At 43.4% G+C, this 14,114-nt stretch overlaps 1 protein-coding gene across 1 annotated transcript in view; it reads left to right on the top strand.

Moving 5' to 3' along the window:
• Positions 1 to 14,114, top strand: part of RIPK1 (receptor interacting serine/threonine kinase 1) — an 840,028-nt gene that overhangs the window by 806,589 nt on the left and 19,325 nt on the right. The window contains exon 11 of the mRNA XM_069613515.1: positions 10,038 to 10,178. Coding sequence (XP_069469616.1) covers positions 10,038 to 10,178 — 141 coding nt within the window. The remainder of the gene's footprint in view (positions 1 to 10,037; positions 10,179 to 14,114) is intronic.

Genomic DNA, 14,114 nt, shown 5'->3' with positions numbered 1-14,114 from the left:
CAGAGTCATAGGGGAAAAGGTGTTATGGAATTATAGTTTTCGTCCTAGGGGTTTGGGTACATTTGGAAGAGTGAGATTGGTAGGGGTTGTGGAATGAACAAAAATGACCAGAATTTCTATCGTGACCTGAATAGGGGGGGTTGTGGGAATGGTAGTGTGTTGTTAATGCAGTATACTGCGGTTTCGGAAAAGAGTAATCAAAAGGACGTGAAGAAGAATGACTGTGAGCATTCAGATAGGAAACAGGGATTCTGGGGAATGTGGTTTCTAAGTGCAACTGGGTGTCTAATAGATTCACCAGATGCAGAGGGGATGGTGGATTCTCAAAAAGGAGATTCATTGGATGGAAGGGAGGTCGAGTTGATACAGGCCATAAAAGCCTCAGGGACTTAGTCTTCCTCGTCCCTTTCTCTGGTATATTACTGCGTCTCACCCACCCAGGTGATCCTCCTCGCTCCTCCACCCCCAGGGTAGAGATCTGAGAGCACCACCCCTTCCCTAGCCTCCTGAATAAGGGATTCCTGAGGTCTATTTGGGAGAATACCCTCAGGTTTCTCATACCATATATGACATTTTTTTTATTTTTTTATTAAATGATATAGTTTATTACAAACTTTTCATTTATATCTCATATAGTAAATAAATATATAGTAAATAAAACAGGAATAAAAATATACAGGTGGTCTTTATCCAAAGTGATTCATTCTCATTCAATTACATTGTCTTTCATTTAAATGATCAACGGTTTGTTCGTGAAAGCATATCTCGAAACAGACTTCGCTTTTCTGACAGCGCTGTACACACCATTATTACCTGGTGGCTAGATTATACAATTTCTGGATCTTGACAAAATCGGAAAAAATTCAACGCTGAGGGAATTTGTTTAGTCTTAGCCAAAGCTTTGCGGGTAGGCAACAAATTAAGACGGAACCGCGAGAAGGTATCTCGTATGTATCTAGCCGGAAAAATTGATGTATTTTGGTAGGTGATTAATAGGTCTTATGTCAATTTCACAATTTATTGCCAGCTGGTATTGTGTTTTAAGATAAATCGTAGTGATCCTGTCATTCTGCCTAATGCATTTTTTCGCTTCTTGAGGGCGATATTTGAGCATTTCCGTGGTGATGTCTGCCGCCTTGTGTTTAATCTCTGTTGCTCTTTTCCATTCTTCTAACACAGTATCCGCAACTGAATTGGATCTACAACGCAAAATTTCAATTGCAGGTATTGGATCATCAATGATGGTTTTCCTGTAAAGATCAATGTGTTTCCAAATTAATATTGACTCTAGCAATTGGATTGCAATCTCGTGTCGGATTCTCCAAAATATACAATCTAGTTGAAGCCAAATTGTGCGGTCCATATTTATCATTGATTCACTGCCATATGTCAGTATTGCCACCACCTTCTGTCTGTAGTAACTGATTACAGGCTTCAAGAAGTATTTCCCAAATTTGTTGTGTAGAAATAGTCCTTGTCGAGCTAACAACCTGGCCTTGGATTTCAGGTGTTCGGCGCAGTCTTTTTTGACTTGTGAATGATTAAGCCTTATTCCAAGATATTGAACAGATTTTACTTGTTCTAGTTGTTTTCCTTTCAAATAGAATGCCTGCGACTTCATTTTGGTATTAGCGATATGGGTTAATGTCATAATTTTTGTCTTCTTCGTATTGATCTGTAACTCGTTGGTTTTCATATACTCTTCCAACTTGTTTAAACTTTTTTGGAGACCCAACTGAGTTTTATCGAGAATCACAATATCGTCTGCATACATGATGCAAGGCAAGGGAGTCGCGTTCAGTTTCAGGGGGGGTTTGCTGTCTGTCATGAATCGTCGCTCTTCTGCAATGTCAGACGTATATAAATTGAATAGGGTCGCTGCGAGCGGACAACCCTGTTTCAATCCATTCCAAGTTTGAATTGGAGCCGATATTAAACCCTCCTGTTTCATTCTTATTTTGATGGTGGTGTTCCTGTAAAGTTCTTTTATCGGTTGCAATATTTCAGGTGGGCATTTCCACTGTGTGAGTTTACTCCATAATTTGGATCTGTTGACCGCGTCAAAAGCCATTTGGAGATCTACAAAAGCTGCATAGACTGGGGTTTTCATCCTAAACGCTTCTTGTTTCAAAATATTCATATGATCAGATTAATTTTGGTACCCACATTTTTGACGAAGCCTGTTTGTCTAGCTTCTTTTCTTTGATGATTCTTTGCCCAGTCTGTTAGCCTTTTCAACAGGAGAGAGGCGAAAATCTTACCCAACAGATCAAGCCACGCTATGGGCCGATAGGCGATTTCCTATCACTGTGTTTGTAAATTGGTATGAGAATCGCCATCTTCCATGTCATGGGTATCGTGTTTGTTTCGGCACATAAATTGGACCACATTTCGGTATTGTGTTTTAGGAGAGCATTACATAAGCTATCAGGGCCAGGGGCCCACGATGTGTTCAGATTTTTGGCAAGTGTCAGAATTTCATCTTGGTCCCATTTAAACAGCCATTTAGTTTGCCATTATCAGAATCAATCTCCACTTCTTTGTTTCTTTTCTTATAGATTTCGGTAAAATGTGCAATCCATGTTGTTTCTGAAACGTCCAGAAATAATTGTTCTTGTCGCTGGGTTTGTGGATTCAGGAGGTTCCATAATTCCCTAGCATTGTTGGTTTTTAACGCTTGTAGAATGTTCTCTGCATCATTTTGACTTATCATCCTTATTGATTTGAACCAATCTCTATATCGTTGTTTTGCTCCTTTCAAAAGAAGCTGTTGGTCGTCGCTTCTCATTTTAGCTATTGCTTTTAATTCCTTTAACTCCTTTTTTTCCCGCACTATTTGTGGATCAAACCAATGCGTGTTTCTTAGTCTTATTTCGTGTGAAGTGCCCTTTATGTTTGAAAGGATACTGCAACCATTCGTAGTTCATTTTCACTACTCCTTTCCGAGACGTATTCTCAAATGTCTCTAATAGGGTTTCCAGTTGCTTCTCATTTATACGCAGTCTATTCATGGCACTATTTATTTCCAAACAGGGGAGCAGCTTTTTCTCTTTTCGTGGACAAGAAAAGGGCCAAGTTATTGTAAGAATATGATGGTCACTGTTTGCTGAATCGATGTTGCCAATAGCACACATTTTCGCTTTTATTTCTCTCAAGGTGTAAATGTAGTCAAGAGTGGCAGTCGAATTACCACGGGTCCATGTAGGTTTATAGGGAGCATCTTCGGAGATGGGACTGACTACGATGATCAGATTTCTGTTGGCCATCTCTTTCAGCCACCAATGGACCAGCAGGGGTAGATTAGCATTTGAAATGTGCACTCCATTTGGTTCATACAGATAAAAGTTCAAATCACCAGATAAGACAAATTCGATGTAAAGAAATTTGTCTCTTGCAAGGTCCCTGGCTGTAAAAACAGTATCTATGAATATTTCATCATTCATTGCAGTCGGATTCCAATACAAGTTCATGATACCTAGTTTCATATTGGTTTGAGATTCTGGGGCATCCTTTCTCCCAGTATAACTATGTATGGGGTATTCTACAATGGTGAATTGGGCCCAATAGTTGAGATGGTGTCCGGTCAAATGGTCGACAGACAAATGGTCGACACCATTTGGTCGACAGGTCAAATGGTCGAATTTTTTTTTATTTATATATATATATTTTAGGTTTTCGTTTAGGGAAAAGGGTTTTTAGCAACAAAAAAAGGGGTTTGGGGAGGACCCCCCCCCCCCAAAAAATAAAATTGTGAAAAAACAAAAAAGAAAAATTCGACCAATTGACCTGTTGACCTTTTGGTGTCGACCAATTGTCCTGTCGACCATTTATTTTTGACCAAATGACCTAGAACCGTTGAGATTAGTTGATTCGACAACTTTTAGGCTTGTTTCATGTTTAATCAATGTTAACTGTCCAGATGATGGACGCCCCTTTGAGTGCTGAATCGCAGGATTTATGTATGTACTTTACCCATCACAAACTGGCTTTTCGAAAATCCAAGTTTCTTGTAAACAAATTATTTGGTATTTATCTAGCTCATTCTTGTTTGTTTGAAAGAGATGGGCAAACCCTCTAGAGTTCCAAGAATAGAGCAATATAAGCCCATTATCTAGTCTGTGTGGTTATGATTGGCATTTCCTCAGTGATATTGATGCAGTGTTTGTCTTCCCAAATTCCCTCCATAAAATGTGCTTGGTAAAAGTCGATTGCACCATATTTGTTCATCTAGTGTATCTGTTACGACTTGTAGAGGTTATTCACTTTCTTGGAGACCAAGATCTTGGTGTATCAAACTTCTGCAGGTCAAGTTTAGCTTCATAGACTGAGGTCTGATTATGTTGGTTCTTTCATTGATCTTTCCGTCCCCCCGTAGTGTTTTTGTCTTCTGTTCTTGTACAGACAAAACCCAGTTGACGAAATTGCTTTTCCATTCCCAACCCAATTTTCATCATCTCTACGCAGTTAAATTGGATGTTTGGTCTATTGAGTATCAGCCATCGTTGATTATTCTTTCTAATTGCAGTGTTTTCCACGGGCACTTTCTCGTGGATCAAGAAAGTTTGGTAGCTTCAATTCGTAATCTTGAGTATCTTGTAAATGACGTCTTTTCACATCGCTTCCTCCTTTTCTGTGATTTCTTATACTATAACGTGTCGAGACTTCTGAATCCAATGTTAAATCTATCACGGACATCTCTTCCCACGAAGTCGTCACTAGGTCGATATCAGATATGTCTTTGCATGTTAAATCAGTCGGCTGAAACTGTACAGTATTTCCTTCTCCATATTGGTCTAAAATGATCAGAGATGCCACTCCATCTCGCTCTGAGCCTTCAAATATTGAATCTTGTTCCAGGTCCACCTGTACCGATAAATTAATCAACAATTCTTGTTGCAACTGTTCATCAATATCCTGATGCTTCCACAGCTGCAGAGCAGGTGAGATAACCCCATCCTGGCTCTCCTAGCCTAGCTCATCCTCCATCTTGCGCCCGTAGCCCTGTGTGCTTCTCGCTGCCCCGGACCCCCTTCCCTGCCTCTACTTCCCTGTTCCACCCACCTCCCAACCCGCCCCAGCAACGTGATTGGCCCGAGTCTCCTCAGTGCCTGAAGCCTACGGCTCGCAACGCTCACCGTCTGCATTTGCTTCCACAGCTGCAGAGCAGGTGAGTTAACCCCATCCTCGCCCTCCTAGCCTAGCTCATCCTCCATCTTGCGCCCGTAGACCAGTGTGCTTCTCGTTGCCCCAGACCCCCTTCCCTGCCTCTACTTCCCTGTTCCACCGTCCTCCTGCCTCCCAACCCGCCCCAGCAACGTGTTTGGCCCGAGTCTCCTCAGTGCCTGAAGCCTACGGCTCGCAACGTTCGCTGCCTGCATTTGCTTTCACAGCTGCAGAGCAGGTGAGTTAACCCCATCCTGGCCCTCCTAGCCTAGCTCATCCTCTATCTTGCGCCCGTAGCCCTGTGTGCTTCTCGCTGCACCGGACCCCCTTGCCTGCCTCTACGTCCCTGTTCCACCCTCCACCCTCCTCCCGCCTCCCAACCCGCCCCAGCAACATGATTGGCTGATCCCACTAAGGTATTTGGCGAGAGAGAGTGGAAGGTATGGAGGCTGCCGGCACACAGACGGCCTTGTGGATGATGCAGAGGGTTTTGAACATAATCCTCACAGCCACTGGGACAGTGAGCTTTTGGGAGAAGGAGAGGAAAGGAAGAATACTTCTGAGGAGGTGCAGCTGGTAGTGTGACTTCTTAGAGATGTCAGAGATGTGACGAGAGAAGGAGAGTGTGGAGTCGAAGATGACCCCGAGGTTTTTAGCCTTACAGGTGGGAACAGGAAGAGGGCCAAGGGAGGCCGGCCAGAGAGCTACAGGAAAGGAGGGAGCGGGTGTGCCGATGAGGAGAATTTCAGTCTTATTGGCATTAAGGCAGAGGTCATTGGCGGCACACCACAGTCGGAGATGAGGGAAGTGGAGGAGGAGGCAGAGGGTACATAAGCAAGCAGACATTATCAAGCATGAGGCACATTGAGTTAACATTGGACGTTGTGCCATTTCAACATTGGGAACAGATTTCTTATTGGTCACATTTCTGCGGGCTACTAAGTTTAAGCAACTATTAAAATCCCTACACAGTCCTTAAACTGCATAGAGGCTGCCACATACTTACCTTGTAGACATGGATACAAAGTGCCATTCTTAAGCTTACTTGGACATTGACATCACTGCAGGTACTTTATACGGTTGGGGTGGCCAGGGGGAAGCAGACAAACATTTTATTTAAAAAAAGAGAAGGTTGGTTATGGTAATTAAATTTTAAGCAACTCTTCTTAACATCTTTAGACTCCATGTGATGTATATACGAAAAACACCCGGCTTCAAAATTGTTTTTAAATCGTTTATTTTCATGTGTTTCTCAAATAACATGGAAGGTGTTTAGAACCTAGTGGGTCCAACTTTAAGGTTGCTTTTACCTAATTTTGTGAACCTATTACATGCAACAGTTGTTTATGAATGTTAAGGTGACCCTCCTAGGCCTGCAATCGAGTCCTACTTTTCATTCCCCCAACAAAGTTTAAACGGAAGATTCTCTTCAATATTATATATGAAAAATAAATGTCCAATGTGTTATTTTTGTATTACCCATTCATTCTGACAACCACCTGAAAACAAAGTCTATGGGACTACATGCATTCTACCATCTCAGCATAATATTCCCAGTTAGTCCAATAAAAGGTATTCAAACTTTGATTTTGTGTGATTTTTGCAATTGGACTAACGCAGTGTCAAACCTCTCTGTGTAAAGGCTGGTTTCGCAATCCTTGTTCTCTCATTCAAGGTAGACAGTCCCTTTCCTCTAGCACAGCTAATGCTCAATGGTTAGTAGATCTTTCTACTTGGCCAGGTGCTTGATTATAGCACTGCATTTTACACACTTTTCTATCATCTCTTCTGCCTATATGAGAAGAAACGTAATTGCATATTGTTCCTACATTCTAGCCAAAAGTTAATTTATCAACCAAACCTCAACAGATCTAATAATCAATGGTATAAAATATTACTGATCATCATTATTAACTTTATTCGGCCATCAGACCATCAACGTGCATTCTATTACAATATTACAGATTATCCAAACCACAGTACAATAAATCAAATCACAGGATAGGGGAAAGAGAGACAATGAACTCTGTGGGATCAGCTGCGTTATGCCCCACTTTGCCATGATCCAAAGTTGTGAGATTCGTGCCAGTTAGGTGAATATCCATCAGAGATGAGCCAGGTGGGCTGTCGGGTCCAGAGTAAGGATACGGGCTGATTGAGACCCCATGCCTAGGCCTCTGAGTCACTCCCCCTAGTCTTCCCAAGACCCCTTTGGCCACTCACCAATCCCAAAAGACCAATTCAACACAGTCATAAGGATTCTTGCCCTTACTTCGGACTCGACAACATTCTGCCAAGGCTTCCCTGGAGACAAAAGGACAGCCTCCAGTGGTCCGCAGCCAGTGCAGGCTTTTGTTCAAAAGGGCGTCCATTGGTTCTAGTTTATCCAGTGCCAATTTGGGTACCCCATGAAGAAATACGGTGATTCATCTATGCCCTCCCTGTTCATGGGACTTAGGCACGCTCCTTCTATACCTTGGTCCATGTACTCCAGCTTCCCTGGAATAGATTGTGTTACACCCCCGGGACTTGAGGCGTGATCCACCAGAGAAGTGGGTTTTGCCCTGGCTTTGGGCTCCCCATTTGTCTCCCTGATTTTAGGGGTGGCTTCGTGTGGGGGAATTGGGGATAGCAGGGCAAGGATTCCCCAATACCAGATTGTGGCAAAGAGCATTCACTTCAATGTTCACTGGACTGGGGGGAGCCTGAGCAGTGGAGCAAGCCAATGGTGGGTTAAGCCCCTTACCCATGATTGAGGCGGTACAGGACTCCCCCTGCAACCTTTCCCCTCCCTGTCCCTGGGTCTTCATGAGGGCTACAAGCATTTTTCTAATTGCTGCCAGCTCAGCGAGCACTTGCACCCCTTGGTTGTACAGTCATCCCCAGCAGGTGGATCAGTGGGCATTCCAGCTCCAAAGTTGGTTGCGGGACGTGGGCGCTTGGGGCCCCGGAAAGGTGTTAAGTTTAGGAAGGAACTAGCCCCTGAACTCGTAGGTGACATGTACTCGCTCCAAGCACTACGAGAGGAGCAAGAGGGGAGTTTGTGGATGGGAAGATGTCTAATCACTCTGTCCACCTCGACCAGGGGGGAAGGAGCGAAGGTTGGTGCAAGAACATCAGTGCCGGGATCAGTGGCCAGTGCAAGGACAGGTACAAAGGGAGGATCCAGGCCGGGGGTAACTGGAGTAAGTCTTGGTGGCGTGCAGCTCCTTTTACGTGCGGCCGGGATAACAACCTCCTTTACGTGGAACATCAGCTTTTTCGGCCTGGAATACAATATTACTCAAATATCTGAAATGTTTGTACTTCGTAGTTACTCCTCAGTCAGTGATAATTGGGCTAATATTACCTGCTACCTTAATTCTGCCAAGGCTGATTTTCTTTGTAAAGCTTTCCAAAAACGTAACACTTTAGCATATACAGAAAATGGTATCAGATTCAAAATGAGCAAGTCCATGGTGCACTGCATATATCGACTTACACATGAGATGCGCAATTGAACATTTTCCCATGTAGGAGTTTTTGTGTACCAATTCTTCCTTGTGTATATTTTCAAATACTCACAGTTAATGTCATATATGCATGTTTGTAAGGCTCCAGTTGTCTTGGGAGCCTTGGAGCCAAAAGTAGGTCCCGGTAATTGTTGGTTGAAAACTAACTTGGGTTTCTTAGGGTAGAAGCAGGCAGGAGCTAAATAGTTCCCAGCTGCTAGCAATTTCGAATCCTGACATTGAAAACGGTCTCCTGTGAGAACATGATTTCAACCTCACATGTACTTTCTAATTTTAATATGAATTTAAATTAAAGCCCAGGTTTGATAACTTCCCTTTGTAAACCTGACTGCCTTCTATAGAGACTTGCTACGGAACTAAAAAAAACTGAACGTGGATCCACTATTTCAAACTCAATAAAACAATACTGCGACCAAACGAGTACCCACATTAGGTGTTTTTAGCTGAGGCCGTTGAATACGTTTTCTCAAGATGAGCAGTTCGTAAATCATATGACGGTCTGAAAACTGCAGAAGACGTACTGTTACTTCGAAAGTGCCACTGATACAGGTTTTCAAGACTCTGCCTTAGAACACGTGCCTAGCAAAGGCTATGAGTGCTATAGAAATCCAAGGAAAGTGTTTAATTGATTTTTGTAAAATGTCTTCTGTGTGAGCAGTAAACTTACCATATATTAGCACCTGGGAGGGAACGGGGCCACCGAGCCAATCGGGGTGCTCAGAATGTGGGCTTTACCACATGGTACTTACCACGTTCCAAACCAGTGGTATTGCCCAAGTTCCAAACCAGTGGCCCTCTGGGTTAGAAAGCCCTCACTTATCCTGCACCCTCGTCACCTGTCCCCTCACCACTTCCACACCATTCCAAGCCAAACCCCACTTACCTCCGACCCCCTCACCTGTCACCGACTCCCAGAATGCCCGCTGTCCTGCCCTTTCCCCACTGCGGCAGGACATAATGGAAAGAGAGACGAGACTACATAGTCCCTTCTCCCTACATACATGGCAGTCATTTTTTTTAAAAGTTGAGAAACGTCAATCATGCTTTTTCTAAAATAAAAAATAAAATAAAAAGCCATTAGCTGCCCGGAAATCATGCCATGTGTTATAGCAATGAAGCTGTTGGTGGACGGGCATGACTGGTCAGGTAAAAGCGCTGGCACCCACGCTAAGGCCCCTGCTTCGCTCTGCCCTGTAAATCGGGACCTTTGGCAATTCCCGCCCACCTCAGTGTTTATTGTGGAAGTATTTCTAGGAGGAGGAAATATGTTCCAAATGTGTCAGCCGTTCAACAAAATGCCTTCATTTCATACCTGTAACATATACATATTTTCCTTTCTATTCTCCTATTATCTTTACACAGATGAGTCTACAAGGTCCATGGCACTATCGGATGTTACAGGACTTCAAATTGGAAACAACAATGTTATGCACATTTCGAAACCGACTTCGATATCTCCTACTGCAGATAGCTATGAGTTGTATGAAAAAATGGGTATATTTGGTAAGAACAGTTTTCATTTTTTTCGATGTTTGCACTTGGGACCTAATTCACAGAAGTGTTTTATAATGACAAAAGCCCATTGGAAAACGCTGCGTGAATAAGGGCCTTGGTCTCCTTGTGAGCAGTGTTTTCCTGTTTGGAGAGTCTAGAAGGACTTCTGTGCATTCAGTTTTCTTTGTGTTTTCAGTGGTCTTTCCTGAGGAATGCAGGTGTCATTCTCACAACTTTCTTTGTCTTTTTTTTATTGTTTACTATTGTTATGTAATTACATGCATTCTGGAGAACCAGTTTATACCTTAAAGTAAATAATAATGGAGAACATACAGCTTGGTGGCACATGCATCGTGGGATGGGTAAAATGAAAATAGAGTACATCTAAGTCTGATGCAAAGGGAACTCCGAAATGGTTGCATTTTCAACAATCCTGAAAACCCTTCCTGAGGAGGTGTGTACAGCACTGAGCAGTGATATCACCATAAAGAGACACATTATTAGACATAGTATTGGAAAAAAGGATACGAATACCCAGCAATGGTCTAGGGTGGAATTGGTGTCCTGTGTGATATGTAAATTAGGATGGTTATGCGTCTGGGGGAAACAGGTTCTTCAGCAACATCTCCCACTTTCTTTAGTAATTACCCTATTACGATGCCTCTCCCAGTTGCTACAACACCTCAAGCTCTATTGTGGCCCTAGCATGCATTCCCTTTAGCCAGTCAGACATGCCTGGGGGTCGAGATGGCATTAATTTCAGTGCTATTTTATCAGACGACAACTAAAAAGAATACATTTATATGTTAATTTTTCCTTTTTGGTTCAATTAGTTATAGCCAAGAAACACATTGGGCCTCATTATGAGGAGGTCAGTAAGGGCTTAACGGCGCCGGTAAAGGTGCCGGAGCCCTTAACCCCTTACCACCCCATTACGAGGTCTGCTCGCGGGACCCGCTCAGGATGCCTGGTTTTACCAGACGTCCTTAGCTGGTACTGCGAGGGGGTAGCATGCTAACAACGGGCCCGTCATTAATGGGCCTGTTGCTAGCATGCTCCCCATTCCTATTGAGCCCGATGGGGGCTCAGTGGGAATGGGGATGGTCCGGATTCCCTGAATGGGGAAATACCAGGCCCTCCAAGGTCGGAATGGCCCGGTATTTCCCCATTCAGGGAACCCGGACCCGAGTTTGGGGCATGGCTACCTCCAAACTCGTAATGAGGCCTATTGTATTTTTCAGGAGTTAATATACCCTGACTTTCATTCCAGCCCCCATTGCATTTCTCCAGTAGGTCCTTCATTGTGGAGACAGATACAGCATATTTACTAAGGTGGCATGGGAGGGAATCCGATGGTTCGGGGCCTGTACTGATCCTTTATTTTAAAGCTCCCATACATGGCAACAGCTGTTGACTGATCTGTAACCATCCTCTTTTTGTAAACATTTCCTATAGGCTGGATCTTTAAGTACCCCGAAAGGCAGCCTCTACAGTCGTATACATGGATGAGACTGGTACCTATGCATTTTATTGCATCATGCAGAGTGGAATGATCCGATATCCTGGCATGGTATTGGAGGGAGTCCAATACCGTGAAAATGTATTTCCTCAGTAAAAGCATTTCTGATGCTTAGTCACATGCTGTGCATATAGTCTGAGATCTAGTGGTAATCGTAGAGTATTGCATCTTGTCAACCGAGGATCGAAAGGGGACATTGACATGGGCGTGCTTGGAACACTATCCCTAACGTGACGTGTAGTGTACCGAAGATCCCTCATGTGCTGAGGTCAGTCAGATTGTTTTTTTCCACCCAGCTAGCTGGTCGCCTGTTGCGGAGCTTGAAAAATTGCTAATATATATCTTTGTCCACGACCTCCGATTGTTTTATTATTAGTCACAGTTCACCGACGACTACTTCACAACCAACGGCGAAGACAGCGGAAGACAACTCCAGACTTTGGCGGCTGGTGCTCCGGTTGACACCATTGACCGCGTGGCCTCGGCCCTCTTGCCAGGACTACACATTAGGGAGAGTGGGGTCCGGGGCTCTGTTTCTTTTCAAGAATGCATTTCCTTCTCCCCTCTCTTTTCCCTTCTGGTTTTTATGTTTCTATTAACCTGAGCTATGGACAGGACGTCTTTTAAATGTTGCCCTACTTGTAACGGCAATTACCCATGTAAAGACACACACCAGAGATGTAGTAAGTGTCTAACTCGAGATCATAATGAGGAGTCCTGTCGGTCTTGCATGATCCAATATCCTGGCATGGTATTGGATGGAGTCCAATACCATGAAAATGTATTTCCTCAGTAAAAATATATTCTAGTGTATCAAGTTTGTTCTGCACTGGTCAGAACAAATTAGTATTTTCTATCCATGGGGTGTTGTTGGTGCCATGCTTCCTCAAGTTTTAATTGTTTCATTGTATTACTTTAAGGGTGATTGCTGTAACCTTCCTGAGAGTTTTGGCTGGTCTGGATCTGTCCATTCTGAGATTAAATACACTGCAAAACAGCGATACAATATAGAGAAATATGGCACAGCTAGAGAATATACCAGAAATGAAGGTGGCATCAGCTGCATATGGTGCATACACATTAATGAGGCATGTCTGTATTCGACTCAGATATTCCATCCAGGTAACATGTCTGCCATTGGGGTATGTAAGTACCTTCTGCATCTCAAGTGGAACACCACGCATAATGCAACTCAAGACCCCCCTGGCAAAGATCGAATAACATGAGCCATACATTTGATCCCTCCTTATCCTAGTTACAATACCAGAGTTTGGTGGGTTTACAGGTGGATTTCGATTTGTACACCATACATACACAAATAAAACCACACTGTGTAGTTTATCAGGTGTTTCATCAGGCATTCCATGACATAATACTAACATCGATTAGTTGTAGCTCGCAAACTTCCCCAGTATACACACAGCAATTGCATAATCAGGGTGTGAAAATCTTACCTTTATAAGAACAACCTCCAAACACATTCCCTCCCAACTCCCTATGCCCACCATACCCCCACAAATGCAAGTAGGCTTGAGCCACACACAGAATTTCCAATAACCGTGCCACACCTCCCACCGCAACCCCAGTTATTTCAAGAGATTAAATGAAATGAGACCATCCCAAAACTTTGTTTAGTAAGCTACTTAACCCTTTTGGTATCACCCGTGACAAAGGCCCCCATTCAGTACAAAAGTTGGGATGTTCAGCTTCTATAGTTCTCAACTTCCACCTCTCCCTCAGTCACCTTGTGGAAAAATTGGAAATGAAAATGGATTTCACTGCAGCTTACCTTGCCACCCCCTTGAATCGTACCCTGAAAAGAAGCAATTCACTGAACATGGGAACCAAAACTGTACACCCCTTAAAAAGGGTTGCTATTAGTCCCTTTAAGTTCGATTCAGTCTACTGAGTTTTCTGCAGGAGATCTATAAAAAAGAGAAGTACCTACTTTCGTAGTTTCCTCAAAAATTCACCTTACTCCCCTATGCACCAATTGCAGGTTATGTTGCCTCTGATATCAGGAATATGTGGAATCTAGGACTGCGGCTAAAAGATTGACTGGAGTCCCTCTTCTCCCCCGTAGAGTGTGGATGCTGCATGCATATTTACCTAACTTGCTTAGCAGAGACATTTTTGGGGGGTTTTAGGTTCTATGACTCCGGCTCACCCTTCACTGCCGCTGGGGGTTCCAAATAATATGTGCCATCGTCATGTATGCTCTTCAATTCAGCTGGGTAAAGCAACATATAGTTGAAGTTCAGATTGTTTAGCATTTGCTGGACTGCTCAGATTGAGTTTCTGGTCTTTCGGACATGTTTAATAAAATCCAGGAATATTGATAGATATGCGGTACCAATCCTGACTGCAACTGCAGTTCTTCAGTGTCGTAAAATTGCCTCCTCATCCCAGTAATTTAACATTTTTGC

This window comes from Ambystoma mexicanum, chromosome 5p, assembly GCF_040938575.1.
Source record: "Ambystoma mexicanum isolate Mex_15411 chromosome 5p, UKY_AmexF1_1, whole genome shotgun sequence".
In the NCBI taxonomy this organism is placed as follows: Eukaryota; Metazoa; Chordata; class Amphibia; order Caudata; family Ambystomatidae; genus Ambystoma; species Ambystoma mexicanum.
This window is presented reverse-complemented; position numbering and strand designations above follow the sequence as displayed.